Raw genomic sequence first — 17,767 nt, 5'->3', positions numbered from 1 at the left:
CTTGCACCCTGCTACCTTGTGGCATGGCCTCATATGGCCTTTCCCCATGTGGGTGGAAAGAGAGAGAACATTCTTGTGTCTCCTCTTATATGGACACTAGTCCCATCCAATCAGAGTTCCTCCCTTATGACCTCATTTAACTTAATTGCTTCCTTAGAGTTTCCTATCTTTAAATACAGTCACGCTGGGAATTAGGACTTGAACATATTGATTGGAGGAAGGCAAATATTCAGTCCATAAAAATAATTTATTTTATAATGTCTATTGATTACAGTAGAAATTCAATATTCTTGTTTTAATTTGGGAGCCATTTAAAATATGACTACAAATGCCTGATCATCCGCTATTCCTGAGCAGCAATTGGATCACATTTTGAATTTTAAAACTTGTATAACCTTCTAAATACTTTTCTCTCATTCTGAAAGTTTTTAATTTACTTAGTTATTTTTTATTTAGGCTACAAATACCAGCAAAATTATCACCTCTTGTTAAGCTTCCTCTGTCTTTCATGGGTGGTAAGTTACAGCTCCCTAGTGCTCTCAAAACTGTTTATGTCAGAGCATTATATACATTGTATTATAAATATTGATTTAAAAAACTATATTCGTCTCCTTTTACAGTCCCAAGGAGTCTTTCAGGGGATGGATCATACTTAGTTCATTTTGTAGAAGGAAAGATGTATGAAATAAAATTTTAAAAAATGAAGGGACATGGGGCTGGGGTTGTGGCTCAGTGCTAGAGCGCTTGCCTAGCATGTGTGAGGCACTGGGTTCAATCCTCAGAACCACATAAAAATAAATAAATAAAATAAAGGTCTATCAACAAATTAAAAAGGTTTTTATTTTTTAATGAAGGGATACATATATATAACTTTAGAGAATGATTTCCATGAGTTTAACATATTTTTGCAGAAACAAGAAATATATAACATTTAATATATTCAAAACATGATACTTAAAAATTTTTGCTTCCAAGAGTGAAAAAAACATCTTTTTGACATTTAAAAATTGCTACAAGAAACACTTTTGAGCATCTTATTTATGAACTCAAGACAAAATTATGCTTTGACTTCTGTGAATGTATGTATAATTTTTCATCAGCATTTTTCTTGATAAAAAGTGAAAATAAATGGTATATGCTTTGTAAACTCATAATGAAGAAAAATGCCTTCAGAGTTTTTAGCTCTTTTTGCTATTTAGGTTGGTATCTCCAGGTTCCCCATAATACATTACAGCATCAAAAAGGACTATATAAGATTCTCTACTGTTTCATCTCTGATAATATTTCTGATCATTTTTTTCTCTCCTAGCAGCCTTACTGGCTTCTCATTTCCCCCTCAAATGTGCCAATACATTCCTGTAATAAAACTTTGTTAAATAATGATAAACATAACCTTGAGTATAAGAGCTTTTGTGAGTTATGTGAGTCCTGGAAAATAATCAAACCCAGAGTGGTCCTTGACACACACCCATCATAAAAAACAGAAGGGAAATCTCTGACCTTGGGTTAGTCAACATAATACAAAAGAATAAGCCCTCAAGGGTAAAAATACATAAATTGGACTTTATAAGTATTTAAAAGCTTTTACTTCAAAATAAGTTTAAGAAAATGAAAAAAAGAAAATATTTACAAATCGAATAATCCAGAATATATAAAGAATTTTTATAATTCAGCAACAAGTAACAATACAGTCAAAGATGTACAAACAGTTGAGGGGACATTTTATGAAAGAAGGCAAATAAATTGCTAATTAGCATAGGAAAAAGTATTCAACATCATTTGTCATTAGGGAAATGTGAATTAAAATGACAATAAGATAATACTGGCTATAATATAAAGACAACACTTGAGTGAGGAGTGAGGATGGAGTAAAATTGGGATCCTCAGACGTTATTGGTGGAAATTTTGAATGGCACATTATTCAATATCTCCAAACATAAAACAAACTGAGCATCCTTAAACTGGCATTGGGTATAAAAAATGTGATATATCCGTACAATAAAACACCACGTAGCAATAAAAAAGAACAAAATACATGCTACAATGTGGAAGAGCTACACGAAAATTTGCTACATGAAAAAAGCAAGACAAAAAAGATTTTATTTTATGTGATTAATTTTATACGAACCAATTCTGAAAGGCAAATTTATAGACAGAAATTAGATGAGTGGTTTTCCGAGGCTAGGAAAGCAGTGGAGATTGATGGCAAACTACTTCAAGGCAGTTCTTTGAGGTGGTAGAAATGGTCTTAAATTGATGATGACTGTACAACTCTATCAATTTAGTTGAAACTATTGAATTCCATTCTTATGAAGAGTGACTTTGGTAGTATGTAAATTATACCTCAGTAAAACTGTATGAAAAATTTAATATGGGGAAACAGAAAAGAAATGAATAATTAATTGCTTGTCTGTAAGAAGGAGATAGGTGTTTTGGTAAATAGGAAAATAAAGAACAGAATATGGAAGGTAGAGAAAGGATAGTGGGAAAGTTATGGAAGTTGTAAATCTCATAGAAAAATGAGTTAGCCAAGTCAATGTCTGAATACAGGAGCTTTCCAGCCCAAGGAAACAGTGTGAGCAAAGCTTGGGGCAAGAGAAGACTCCTAAGTTTGAGGAACAGTGAAGAACCAGAGCATCAGGAAGAAGAAAGAATAGCAGACAACAAACTCAGGGAGACAGTACAGGGCTTTATTACTCACGGAAAGATTTTTATTCTTAGGAAAAAAATAAAGTCATTGGAGGATGCTTAATAGAATGCTAAAAACCTATGAATTTTTTTTTTTTTTACTAATTTTTAAAAATCAATACCAAAATGGTTACTAAAGCAAATAAGGGTGAGTGGTAATGTTAGCAATATGAAGCATAGTCAAAGAGGCAATAGATCGGGCTGGGGATGTGGCTCAAGCGGTAGCGCGCTCGCCTGGTGTGCGTGCGCCCGGGTTCGATCCTCAGCACCACATACAAACAAAGATGTTGTGTCCGCCGAGAACTAAAAAAAAAAAATAAATATTAAAAATTCTCTCTCTCTCTCTCCCTCTCTCTTTAAAAAAAAAAAAAAGCAATAGATCATTTCCTGAATACTAAGTGGTGAACTCACTTTCCTTTGAGCAGGTGTTAGCATCATTATTTAAGTACTTTCCCTGACATTGCAAGATTCCAATATGCCTGATGTCTAATTTTTTGAATTGATAAAAAGTTCAGTTTCAACATTAACAAATTGCATCAAAATATCAGTAAGAAAATCTTAGGTTATGTTAAGATAAAAAAGAACATCAAAATATCAAAGATTTAAACAATAAGGTATACTTCTTATTCCATTTTATGTCCAATACAAGTGGATGATGATAGAATCTGCTAATTATAGTCACTTAGCAAGCCAGGATGGTGAAATTGCCATTTCAATGGAGTCTTTGAGGATGGAATATGTTAAAATATGTGCTGGTCTGTAAGGCCTAGGCTACAACATGACACTCACTACTTTTGCTGTTATTATATTCCAGGACATGACATATGACCATAAAGGTCTGGGAAATGCAATCCTATCACGTACTCAAAGTAGAAGAAAATAAATTGATGAATACCGTGTTTTGATTTCTCAAATTTGTTCCTTAGTTATAAACCATTCTTTCAAAAAATTGAAGATGACATGATAGCACAGGTCAATTTATCTATACATACATCATGATTATGCAGAACTTGAATCTAAGAGGGACTTATGGTAGTAATCTGTCATCTCCTAGCAAGAATCTAAAACCAGCCTGCACATTTCATTAAGTATAAGATTTGAGATAAGCAAAATGTTAAAACTTTATATTAATTCCTATAAGAAACAAATAAGAAAATTAAACTATCCCAGTATTTAATGTAAACGTTTACTAATATTTAATTTTAAGTTTACTAGTATTTGATGTTAAAAAGTTGTCAGTTATCTTTACATCAGAGTCATATGATATGTGTAGTATACATTAGGCTGAGACATACTGTGAATCCCAAAACATAAGTGTCAAAAGAATGTTCCTCATGCATTCATTTTTTTTTCAATATACTTTCATATAACAGAGTTAATGTTTGTCAAGTTAAGACTTGTTACTCTCTAATTTTAATGATACTAGCCTTCATGAAATAGACAAGCACTTCACAGGATACCTACAAAGCCTCTCCAGAATCAAAAATTGCAGAGCCTATCAAGAAAGAAAATGGCATAGAAGCACTTCTACTAGTATAGGTTTGGCATCAGCTGCATACAAATGCTATCTAATGAAATGGCTAAAGTCAGATTTATGGAGGCTATTTCACATATAAATTGATAGGCACAAATATTAATGATAGGCATATTCTGTGTGTAGGTTACATATGGTGTACATTGGAAGCTTATGAGGTATCTTTCATAGCTCTCATTCAAAGTAAGTACTGAAATAATTAAATTAGAACTATTTGAATCACCGTATTATTATAAGGTGTTTAATCAACATTTTCAGTAATAAAAATATTTAATAGTTACATTAATTTGATGCATATATTAATTGTTAATGTTAAAATAAAGTTAGCAGGTTTTATGAGAGAGAAACAGGTTTGCATTATGAATAAAAATTAGAATTTAGAATCATTTAAAATATTATTGCTGTTTTTCATCTTCAGTACTGGGGATTAAACCTAGAGGCCCTCTATAACTGAGGTACATCCTCAGCCCTTTTAGTTTTTTATATGGAGACAGGGTCTTGCTAAGGTGCTCAAGCTGGGCTTGAAATTGTGATCCTCTTGCCCTAGCCTCCAGGTCGCTGGAAATTACAGAAATATGCCAGTACACCAGGGTCATGTATTCTTTAGTATGAAAGCAAATATTGATAGAGAAATAAAATACATATATGAAAGATATATTGATGAAATCTTTGATCAAATAAACTCCTGATCTATTAAGTCATAGATGGAGCCTTCTGATCATGACACAATTTCTCTATGGCCAAAACTGAATTTTCAATTGTCTACTTGAATTGTCCACCTAGATAAATAATATTTACATTTAATGTGTCTAAAGTAGAACTTTTGCTATTCTCACCAAACCTAACTTCCCTTGCTCTCCACCACTTTGTCAAATGCACAAATATTTTCTCAGTGGCTTAAGGCAAAAATCTTCTCATTTCCTCACACCCATATCAAATCCATTAGCACGTCTTTAACATTTTTGCCTCTAAAGCACATCCTGACTGTTCATTTCTCTTATACCTAAAGAAAGACACCATCATATCTCTTCTGGATTATTGTATAGCCTTCTAATGTGCCTATTTAGTCCACATTTGCCCCACATCATCTGTTCTCCCCAAGGCACTTAATGATCCTCCAAAAAAGACACTGTCAATCTCTTGCCTCAAGCAGATCATTGGCATTCACTTTCTGTAAACCAAAATCCTTGAAATGTTCTCACCCTTCGCACCTTCTGTCATTTGACTCTCCTTCCTGCTTCCTATATGCTTGAGGTTCAGGGTTATATTTTCTCTTCTTCAAATAGTCTAAGCTCCTTTTGGTCTCTGGATGTTTATTCTATCTATTCACTCTGGAACCCTCATTTTCCAGATTTTTTCTTGGCTGTTTCTTCTCCATATTTAGATTGTCTACTGCAAAATCTGATCTTCACAGTGGCCTTCCCTTACCACCTTATCTTATAGGCCCCACCCATTTCCTCAGCCTTATTGTGTGCCATGCTATATGTCACTACATCTTTGAGACCTATAAGATTTGGGTGGGCTTGCCCATTTATGTCTCCAGCCTTCCAATCCGTGTCTTTTCTTATCAAATGTTCTGCTTCAGTCCCTTCGGTCTCCTCCCTGTGTCTCCACCACATGAAACAAGCTTTTAAAAGGTTTGTACTTGGTCAGTTCTCAGCAAGAATGCTCTTCTTCCAGATGTTTGCAAGCCTCATTTCTAGAGTTTATTCAGACACCTGTTAAAGTTTCATTTCATCAACAATATCATAATCCAGAAGAGAGATGATGGTGCCTTGATTTAGGTTTAAGAGAAATTGACTGTTCATAGGGGTTAAAAACATCAGCACTTATTAATATACGTGAGAACACAGGAAAACTAAGGGATGAATCCTGGTTACTGGATCCAAAGATCTCCCCTCTACTTCATTTTATTCTTTTGTTAATTTTTTATTTATTTTTTATTAGTTGCTCAAGACAATACAAAGATCTTGACATTTCATACACTTGATTATTCTTAATCAGTAACTTGCATATATTAAAATCTATCATTTAGTTTTCATTTGTCCTTTCTACTGGGTTATCAGCTCCAAAAGGGGAGAGGCTTTGTGTTTTTCCAAATTATAATCTAGCCCTTGGAATAATGCCATTTAATGTATCATGCTTATTTATGTAAGCTATTCCATGCTGAAGCTTGCTTAATGTCCATTAAAAAAAACATGCTTCTATGAGCATTCTTACAATAATCCTTATTTTTTATTTTGTAATTATATTTTAAACTTAATTCCTAGACGTCAGATGTTTAAGCATATTTTAAAATTGATGCAATTGCCCAATGGCTACCTGGAAAGTCTGTAAATATATACACCCACCATCTATGCCTCACCTCCTTTGTAGCCATCTGTGCTTATGTTGGGCTTTATGAATCTTTTTTCTTACCTTTGACTATTAAAAGGTAAATAATGATTTAATTCATACCACATTTTTTGTTAGATTTGAAGATATCTTATATTTTTATGGCACAAAAACTGCTTTTTACATTTTTTTCCATTCTTAAATTTTAGACACACTTTTGTTAATGTTACATAGTAATTATAAAAAGTGAAGATATTTACATTCTGTCTGCTGTATATGATCTGATTATTTTCCTAGTTTGTTGTTTGTCTTTTTCCACACTTGCATATTTTGGAGAATTTGGCAATAAGAAAATTATTTATTTTATGAATTTAATTTCTAGTCATTTTTCAAGTTCATAGCTCAATAGTTTTAAATCAGTTCTAGGTTAATGTTTTAATTTTTATAATTTTTCTCTCTATTCAATTTATGTTCATATATGAAGCAACAGAAGAATTTGAATTAGCTCTATTTTACTTTTGAGAAATGGTGATAAGTTTTTCTTCTCAAATACCAACATCTAGGTAATAATAATAATAGTAAAGATTTACTGGAAGATAAAAGTGGGCCAATCATTTTGCGAAAGACTTTATATACAATAGCTCAATTAATCTCTACATTAACCTCCATAGTTACAATAAAGGCTACTTAATGACAACAAAACAAAGGCTAAATGTTGTAAATTGGCTATAGAATCATTTCTCATTTGTAATTTTCTCAGAAAGCAGAGTTCTGAGCTTACAACCTAAGTTCTATGAATGACATCGGTAGGACAAACTTACCTTCCTAAAATAATGAGTGCTTGGATAACATGTTAATAACAGTTTACTTTGTTAACATTGTCACTGTGGTTATCTGTTGGAGTTTTCAATATAGTATCTCAGCCTCACATTACTTGATGTCAGTTGTTTTCAATTTCCCTCAAACCTCAAAGTAGGACATGTTTTACAATTTAAAAGAAACCTCAATCAATTACAAAGAAATACTATAGTACATTGTATTATTCACCAACAAAATACAATGAAATTATCATCATCATCCTTATCATCATTGTTATTATTGTTGGTACTGAGGATCGAACCCAGGGGTGCTTTACCACTGAGCTATACCCCCAATCCTTTTTATGTTTTTTTTTTTTTTTTTGAAACAAGGTCTCACTAAGTTGATGAGGCTGTTCTCAAACTCGAGATCTTCCTGTTTCAGCCTCTGGATTACAGGTATGTGCCACTACATCTGGCCAATAAAATTATTAATGAAAAGAAAAAGGATAGCTAAATGAAATTCCATATGCTATGCCAATAAATAAAATAAAAAGCCATGGAATTTAAAAGAAAATAAATTGTAATTGGAACTGAGTAATAATGGAAATGCTACATGATGAAAGGTCTGGGAAACCGTCGATAAAATTATTTAGAAAAAAATAATTTTAAATACATTTATCAAGAAGCAAAAAAAAGTTTTAAAAATGAATACTGATTTGATATGGGAAGTTAGAAAAGGGTAAGAGAGCAAATAGAGAAGCAAGAAAAAATAATGAAGATTAGATTAGAAATCAATAAAAGAAGCAAAACAATGGGGAATTTGAGGAAAAATCACATTTTGGTTTCTCTTCAAAAATTCCATGATTGATTAGTTTTTACAAGAGAGTTCTACCAAATTTTAGGAAAGAACTTAAAATCAGAAAAAGAACTTAGAATCAGAAATTAAATTTAGAAAATTACCTCAGAAAATAGAAAACAAATTCTATGTAGCTCATTTTAGAAAGCTAGTGTTATCTTAAAACTAAAACAGATAAATTTATCAGTTCATTTTAATTGTGATTAAATGCAAAAAATCTGAGTATAATTACAAATATCTATATTATATTTCAAAAACATGCATATGTGATATTAAAAGATTCTTAAGCACTGGAAAAAATATTTCCAAGTAACTCATATAGATAGACTAAAGAAAGCAAATCACATTATCTTAATGATGAAAAGCATTGATCAGATATTTATTTTGGAAACACCTAGAAAATGAGGCAAAGAGAGAAACTCACTTAATTTAGAAAAAGTTGAATTTTAAACCTTAAAACATTATATATCATAAAGGAATTTGAATTTTTTTTTTTTTATGATTAGGTTTAAGGAAAAGATTCCCACTATTGCTTAGCATAGTACTAGAGGGCCTGGCCCCACATGGTAAGGAAAGTAAAAGCAAGCTAAAATGGTAGGAACAGTAGAACTCTGAATGATGTCTAATGATATCAATATTGAGTTAGGAAATTCAAGAAAATAAAAAAGATAAACTATTAGAAATCACAAGAGAATTAATTCACTACTGCTGATAATATTTCATCACAGTTCTCTACCTCAATGAAAAACAGTAAAAAACTAGGTCAATGCAGTAATATAAATTCACATGTGTATTTGTGTGCATTCTTGGCACTAGCCTAAGACATGTAAGATCTCTATAGAAAAAAAGGGGGGGATTTCATGAAATTAGAAGAGAGACCAGTAGAGGAAGGAGACTAGGGAGAGGGAAGAAGGGAAGGAAAGGGAGGGGCCTGGGGAATGAGACTGACCAAATTATGTTATGTGTCTATACAAATATGTCATAATGAATCCCATTATTACTTCTAATCACAATGCACCAATAAAAAAACATAAATTAAAATAAAAAAATAAAAAATAAAAAGATCTCTATAGAGACATTTTCTTAACTGTCATAAGTGTTCTCGATTTTTTGCTTTGTTTCTTAAATGGAAAAACAAAACAAAACTATGACCCTGGATGGGAAAAAGTACTCTTAAAAAACCTGAAATTTATAATTTAAAAGATTTCTATGTTAGAAAGCCCTGCTTAAAATGATTTCATAGGAAATTCCACTAAATATTTAAATAAAAATAACCCCAAACTTTTATAATATCTTTGAAGGAATAGAAAAAGACTCTACCCAATTAATTTTACATATTCAACATAACTTGATTTAATATGAGAGCCTGAGTAGGACATTATAAGTAGTAAAAAAAAAAAATTAAGCCAATTTCATTCCCTAAAAGAGATACAAAATTCATTAAAAAAAAAAAAAAAAGCAAACCATAGGGCTGGATAGAGCATTCACCTAGCATGTGCAAGTTCCTGGGTTCAGGCCCATTACAGAAAGTAAAAATCAACATATAAGATTGAAATTATATGACTATTATAAAAGACACAGAGAATATTTGGTAAATATATTCATGATTTTTATTTTGGAAAATCTTTTCAAAAACAGAAACTTCTTTAATGTAAAATGAGCATACTTGGTACTAAATTGCTGACGCTATCTGTGGTTGTGAAGTTCTTTATCCCTAATACTATTTGCTATTGTACTGAAAGCAGTAACCAGTGTTTCAGTTCAAGGGGAAAAAGCACAATCATTGGAAAGAGAAAGAAAACCCATCCATATTCATAGAAAACATGAATGTGCTTTTTTAAAAAAATCAAAGATAATAATCTAAAGATATGCTCTTAAAATTCAACCAATGCAACAAAGAGAAATGCAAATATAAAAAGATATCCCTTACAATGCCACAAAAAAATCAAGAAACTAAAAATAAATCTGAAAAAAATTGCAAGTTCTCCATAAATATATCATGGAACATTATTGACAGTACGAAAGGAGACTTACATTACTAGGGAGCTACACTCAGTTCATGGATCAGAAGACTTAATTTAAAATGATGTTAATTTTCTTCAAATCAATGCACTGCTAATCAGAATTCTGGGAGGACTTTTGTGGAAGTTGATAAGTCAATGCTAAAATGTATATGAAAATTCAAAGAGTCAGACTTGAAAGAGAATAATAAGTTGTAGAGCTTATTCTACAGTAGTAGTTCTCAAATTTGGCTGTATCATCAGGGACATTTTTAGAAACCTGATGGTGACACCTTACCTCTTTCATAGTTAAATTCTTAGATCTTAAGGAGAAACCAAGTCATCAACATTTTAAAACATCTCAGGTGTTTCAAATATGCAATCAAATTTGAGAACAAGGGCAATGTATTATTTTATATAAAAAACTAAATTTTATATTGTTGCAAATCTACATAAATTTAGACAGGATGAAATTGGTATGAAGATAGCAATTAAATGAATGGAACAGCATAGAATTTCTCGAAAGAGACTCAGGCATGTACATAGAAGGTACAAACATAGTAATGCATCAGAAGAAACAATTTTTCAATGTCACTGTACTAATTGGCTGTATAAAAGAGAAAAATAAATCTTGGCTTCATCTTTAAGCCATATATAAAACTCAATTTCTTACCTGAAATTTTATTATTTGAAAGTAAGGATAAATATAATTTCTTGAAGATAACAGAATATTTTAATAAACTTAGGATACACAAAACATATTTCCTTGACAACACATGGAAAGGAATACAGTTATAAATTGACCACAGTAACTCTAAAATTAAAAACATATATCCATTAAAAGATACTGTTAAGAAAATGAAATATTAAGCTACACAATGAGAGGGGATATTTGCCACACAGTCAATTGACAAAGACTCAGTTTTATATATATTTCATAAAATGAGCAATAAAAATTTATAAAATCTAATAGAAATGAGCAATAGATATGAATGTTATAAAGAGAAGGTTCAAGTTAACCAAAAAAGCACATGAAAAAGTGTTAATCTCATTAATCATAAGGGAGATACAAGCTACTACTAAAATTTAGTAGACCAGTAATACCAAGTGTTGTCATCATATGGTTTAATGGCAAATCTCACAGACTGTCAACAGGAATGCAAATTGGAACTGCTTAGACTTTTTAAATACCTACGAAGTCTGAATATATACATACCACATGACATAGCAAACTATCTTATTGTTATACCCAACTGAATGCATATACATGTGAACATGAACTTAACAAGAATGCTCATGACAACATTACTGGTAACAACTTCAAACTGGAAACAACTCAAATACCCATTAGCAATAGAATGATAAATACATTGTGGTTTATATATCCAAAACATATAATATGCACTAAAAATGAATAAACTATATAAAACAATCTAGGTTAGTTTTTAAAACATAACGTTAAACATGTATGCCAACTAGAAAAGAACACATACCATAATTCTCCCTTCTTATAACATTCATAAATGGACAAATGTCATCATAGTGATTAATTTGGGGGAAGACAACTGAAAAGGGGAAGACATAATAATTGTAGTTTTCTTTTTCTAGATTACGATAATAGTTATATGAATGTGCTTATTTTGTGAAAATTCATCTTGATTGAATTACAACATAGTAGTAAAATAATAAAGTATGAAGAAGGTCTAAACATCTTTCATTTGTAAAACAACATAAAATGTCATTTCTTCCCAAGTTAATATATTAAATAAGTACACTCAATAAAAATCCCAGTTGGATTTCTAATGGAATCAATTGATTTAAAAAATGTATTCAAAAAGTATACCTAAATGAACTTAGAAAAATGGAATGAAAACAATGGTGTGGTCTGAATAAACACTGACTACATATTAACACATTTCAGAACCATTATTACAAAAATAGTGTGATCATTGATTCAATTAAGAAAAAGGTAAACTAAAGGAATAGAAAACATGTCAGAAACAGATGGATTTCATATGTGAGCACATTGTATGATGTAAAGGTGGCAATGAAAATCAATGGGGAAAGGATAAGCAGCTAAAGACATTATTGTACAGAGAAAACTGAAATTGTATATCTCTACACCTCCTGGCAAATGTTCTCAAAGTGAACTAAAGATCAAATGTAAAATATAAAACTGTAAAGTTCATATAAACTATTAAAGAATAAATCTTTCCTAGACATGAAGAACATCTTAAAGCCTTAAAAACATAAACTATGAGACAATTTGGTGCTGGCTTAGAAACTGAAGTCCAAGTATGCCACACTTGAAAAAAGATGGTCTGATTCCAAATAATCAATGTACCAATGAATTAAACAAAACTATATAATAAGCTGTTCCAATGAATTATTCTACAAGGGTGTGGAGTATGTGCGTGTGTGCGTGTGTGTGTGTGTGTGTGTGTGTGTGTGTATGCACATACAAGTTGGAGCTGACATGTGTCAATCTCTATTTCATAACACCTAGCAGATAATCCTTGACTATAATGGGTTTACCTCCTGAAAAATCCATTGTAATTTGAAAATATAAGTTTAAAATGTGTTTAATATTCCTCACCTACTGAGCTTTATAGCTTAGCCTAGCCTACCTTAAACATGCTCATAACATTTACATTAGCCTAAAGAGTTGTGCAAAATCATCTAACAGGAAGCCTATTTGTAATAAAGCACTTAATATTTCTTGCAATTGATTGAATACTATACTGAAAATGAAAAACAAAATGATCTGTGAGTATGCTTTTTATATCAACATAAAGTTGAAAAATTGTTTTCTATCCATCATGAGTCAGAGACTGTCTATGAATGGAAAAGACTTACCTACCAACAGTTTTTAAAATAATTTTCCCAGTATTTTGACTGGAATCTGACTCTACTGTTGCTTCAATTCTATCATCTTTTTCTTCAAAGTCTCTCTCTCTCTCTCTCTCTCTCTCTCTCTCTCTCTCTCTCTCTCTCTCTCCTTTCATGTATTTTATTTAAATTTTTTTTAGTTGTAAATGAACACAATACCTTTCTTTAAATTTATTTTTATGTGGTGCTAAGGATTGAACCCAGTACCTGAAACATGCTAGGCAAGTGCTCCACAACTGAGCTACAACCCCAGCTCAGCTACAACCCCATCCCTCCTTTCATTTAATTTTGGGGTGCTAGGGATGGGACCTAGAACCTCTTGCACACCAGACATGTGCTCTATCACTAAACCATAACCTCAGCCCCAATTCTACCCTTCTGTGAGGGTAGAATTTTCCTGGAAAAGTGGTTCTTATATCTTGCATATGTTCAAACTAAACATTAAAAGATTCCAGGTTATATATGAGAATTTTTAATTATCCTCTTATCTGAATTAATATACTTTAATTAGTCATACCAAAATTTGATAATTTTAATTGAACTATGACTTTTCAATAGAATTTTTTTAAAAAATTGTGATGAATAAGCATCATTTTCTTGTTTTAATTTTATTGACCTCAAATTCACAATTATTCTGCCTCAGTTTCTAAGTATCTGGGAAAATAGGTATACACCACTGCACCCAGCAATGAACATCAATTTTTATACCTTCAAATAAAAACTGCCATTATTTAAGAAATTAGGAGTCAGGCCGTTAGTGAAAGAATAAGGGAAGCATTGATGAAACACAGACTTAGAAATCCTAAGAGCTTGGGGAACATTTCCTTGAAAACAGTGTGCTTTTGATATTTGTTTTTGTTTTTTCATTGGTATTTTGTTTTATATTCTAGGAACAAATATCAATACCTTTAATTTTTTTCTCTCTTGATTACAACCAGTTTTGAAGAATAAGCAGAAATGATTCACCATTCATGGAACTATTGAAAGCCTACAAAAATCCCAAGAAGCTTCACCTAATTCCTTATCCCCATTTACCCCAATGACTTACCTAGGCTCTTCCTTGTTTAATGCTATTGGGTCTTGACCATTCATCAGTTAATTATTTTCTTTTCTATGATCACCTTTCCTTTACAGAACACATATATTCTTTATAAAAATTTCCCCCACCAATCCCTAAGAATATACACTTTAGAAGCACTTTTTAGCTAGTAAAGGAACTAGAGAATGCTTACCTTCAAAATAGATGCCTGACTGGATTTCAAGGACTCTGGGGAGGGTCCTCAGGTCAAGAGAGTGAACAAATTCTTCCAATGACAATGCCATTGCTCTGGCTTGGGTTGTGTGTAGACCTGGTTCTTACAAAAACTTGTGGCTTCTGCGTGTTACTTGTCTACAGCTCAGGTCCTTGTTCATAATTCCTCCCTTAGGCAGGCAGGATGTCACACTGGAACCAACCAGGGTGAAGCATCTCTGTGGGGAGGTACTCCACTGTAGTTGCTGTCCTTGCTCATAATTCGTCCGGGGTCAGGCTGGCAGAATGCCACACTGGAGCCAAATCCGGTGGAACAGCTCTGTGTGGGGAGGATAATAAGGGTATGAGGAAGCAGGAGACAAGTGTTTTACAGCTCTTTTTGTTCTCCTTGTGGCTTCATTTCCTTCTGCCACAGTAGAACAGGATGGGGGGTGGGGTGATATGAGAATTGGCAAGTAGCTCACTCTGTCTTTTGATGGCCCAGGTGTGCATCTACAGTCATGCCAGCACTTTCGGGTCAGAGTTGTTGGTGGCTTGTCCGCTAGGAAAGATCAGAATATATCAGTATAACTCAAGTCTAATCTTAAAAATGACACTGCATTAATTCATTATTTCTCCAGTTCATTTCAAAGTTTGGCTTCATGCCGTATTTGCATACTCTTAGTGCTTTTATATTAAGTTTAGTTACAAAAGTGCTTTGTGTCAGCTCATTTTAGAAATCCGATACTCTGGAGAGAGTATCGAAACCACTCGTTATTCTTCCACATTAAAAATTTTGCTGAATCTTAAAGGAGGGTGGGGGAGAGATACAATATGCAAAGTGATACAGTAATTGATAGAGTAAAGCAAAATGAATTTTCTAATCTCCACACTGTAGTGGAAAGTATTTAGATGAGGTATTAGTAAACCTGGGTTTCCTAGCCTAGCTTTGCTTTTGATTTATAGGCAGATTTCAGGTTGTCTTCTCTGGCCCTTACTGTCTCATTTTCTAAATATAAAGAAAAAAAAGTAGAAGAAATAAAATAAATTATATAATTTCTTCTGAGGCCTAAATTCTACAATTCAAATGTTGTGGTCCAAATTTGGAGTTCAAAATGCTCACAGCCAAAGCGAACATGGGCAACTTCATGAAAACCAGTCTTTTAAAAATTCCCCTCCTCTCTATTTTCTGTATTTAACTCAAACAGCATTTTAAAGCCAGAGTATACAATTCAAAGTGATATCTTTTTAAAAAATCTTAAGTGTAAGCAAAAGAAGACTGGTTGATAGAGACATATTTTAAAGATACCAGGAAGCTGCACATACTCCTTATAAACTGGAGTTCAGACTCCCTACTGGCAACCTGTTTTGGCTTTAGGCTGCTGGGTTCATAGCCAAGATGGTAGAGATTCTGGTCATTCCCACTCTCTGGTCATCTCCCACTCTCCTTATGAAAAGACCTAGGAAGAAAAATACTGCCTGATTTTGTTATAGAACTTACTAGATAATTTCTGGTTTTCATAATTATATTTGACCCTTAAAAGAATTTGCCCAGTTTTACTTCTTTCTTTGCAAAACTGAAAGTTATGGTGGGTTACCTCAACTGGTTTTTCATCAATAGCTTCAACTTCCTCCCCCCTCGAAATGTTTTTACCCCCGAATCTTCAAACTCGATCAGTCTGTCATCTGCCTTTTTTCTCCTCAACCAACCACATTGGTTACCTCCTAACAGTTTGCTTGACATGGTTCAATATTGGGAAAGAGCTGCTCTGGACCATTTTGTAAAAATTGTACATTCATTATAATGGGTGCCATAAGGAAATTTTATTTATGTCTCATCCAAACTGGACTTAATTAAAAAAAAATTCCCCAATCAACTTTCTATCATTCTAGCTTATGCTGATAAGATTTCATAATACCAACAGTCTTTTGCAGTTACCTATTATACCCCTGGTTCTGTTCTTTCGACCGGTGACCCTCCTTCCCTGTCAGAATCTGCTTCTGTTGTATTCCCAATCTTTAGTTAATGACACTACATTCCCTCAGTGTCCCAGGCCAGAAGTTTTAGAGTCCTGTGAGACACCACCTTTTCTCCAGCCTCCAAATCCTTGGAGCCCCAGGAATGACACTACTCAATGCCACTTCCTCCATCCTTGCCCCCAAGTCTCATTTCTACCACTTTAGTCCAGATTGAAATTGCTTCTGTCACTATAGGCAAAGTCATCCTGATATGAACAACCACAATTAAATTGACAATGTTGAGCATTTTCTTGAACTACCAGGTAGTAAAATGAATTATTTAAGTTTAATCATTAAAACAGCAGATTGCAGATATCATTAATGATTAAATGAGAGTACAGAAAACACTCTATATAATAATTTGTTTAATCATTAAGTTTAATCATTAATGATTAATGAGAGTACAGAAAACAGACTCTATATAATAATTTACTTATATACTATATGGAAATATTGGAATTCCAAAGCAGTAAAGAGGAAAGAAAGTTTTATTTGACAAATGATTGTTAAATAATATTTTTTAAAATTTCATAACATGCCATGAAAAGAAATTAAATTTAGAAATATTTCAAGTTAAATTTAAATTAAAATAGACAAAAGGAAAAAAATAGAAAAGTGCCCAAAAGAGGGTAAAACAAAAACAATCTTAAAGTATCAATTAAAGTTTAAAAGGAAAATATTAATAGATTTGACAACAAATCTATGAAATACTTCTGTACATCAAAAAATAATTTTAAGAAAATGGAGGGAAAGCACACTTCAAATGAAGAATGAATGTCCTGTATGTATGAAGCATACTTATTAATCAAAACTTCTGCTTGTGGCTATGAGTTTGTATCCAACCAACTCTCTTACCAAAGGCACCAGAAAAGCTGGATGATTTTTTAAAAAGCAGGAGAGCTGTCAGGGCAGTTGAGACACGAGAGGTCAAAATTCTGGTGAGAGGCGAACACAATGAGAAATATCCAGTATTCTGCACTTCTTCCTCAAGGCATTTGTGGATTGGTAATTGGCACCAAGAGGCTGAGAAGTAAAGCAAAACACTGGTAGTTAAGAAGGAGAGAAGGTGTATCAAATTTTTAGCAGTTTTCAGTAGCTAGAGAGAACAAATATTGGAATTTGGAACTAGCAAAGCATCTAGGAAAACTAAGAGGAATGTTTTGTTCAGCCTCACGTTTTGCCTTCAGGATTTTTGCCTGCTCAAAAACAGCACAGTGTTGATTGTTTGAGGCACAAATTAGAAAGCGATTGGTAAGAAGCTGAGGAAGCCAGCAGCGCTTTCAGCAGCCCATACAGAGCTGTGAAGACAGGACCTGCCAAGGAGGAGGGGGAGCCGCTGCAAATGCCAGCCTCTCAGTGGGGGCCTCTGAAGGCTGACAGACAAAAGCAAAAGTAAATGCTCTCATGGAGGAAAAG

General features: G+C 32.8%; 1 protein-coding gene across 1 annotated transcript in view; it reads right to left on the bottom strand.

Moving 5' to 3' along the window:
* Positions 1-14,424, bottom strand: part of Themis (thymocyte selection associated) — a 180,941-nt gene extending 166,517 nt beyond the window's left edge. The window contains exon 1 of the mRNA XM_076859750.2: positions 14,334-14,424. Within this exon, the coding sequence (XP_076715865.2) occupies positions 14,334-14,424 (91 nt within the window). The remainder of the gene's footprint in view (positions 1-14,333) is intronic.
* Between the last annotated feature and the right edge of the window lie 3,343 nt (positions 14,425-17,767).

The sequence above is a fragment of the Callospermophilus lateralis genome, chromosome 6, assembly GCF_048772815.1.
Source record: "Callospermophilus lateralis isolate mCalLat2 chromosome 6, mCalLat2.hap1, whole genome shotgun sequence".
NCBI lineage: Eukaryota > Metazoa > Chordata > Mammalia > Rodentia > Sciuridae > Callospermophilus > Callospermophilus lateralis.
Note: the sequence above shows the minus strand (reverse complement) of the source record. Positions and strands in the feature narration are given on the sequence as shown.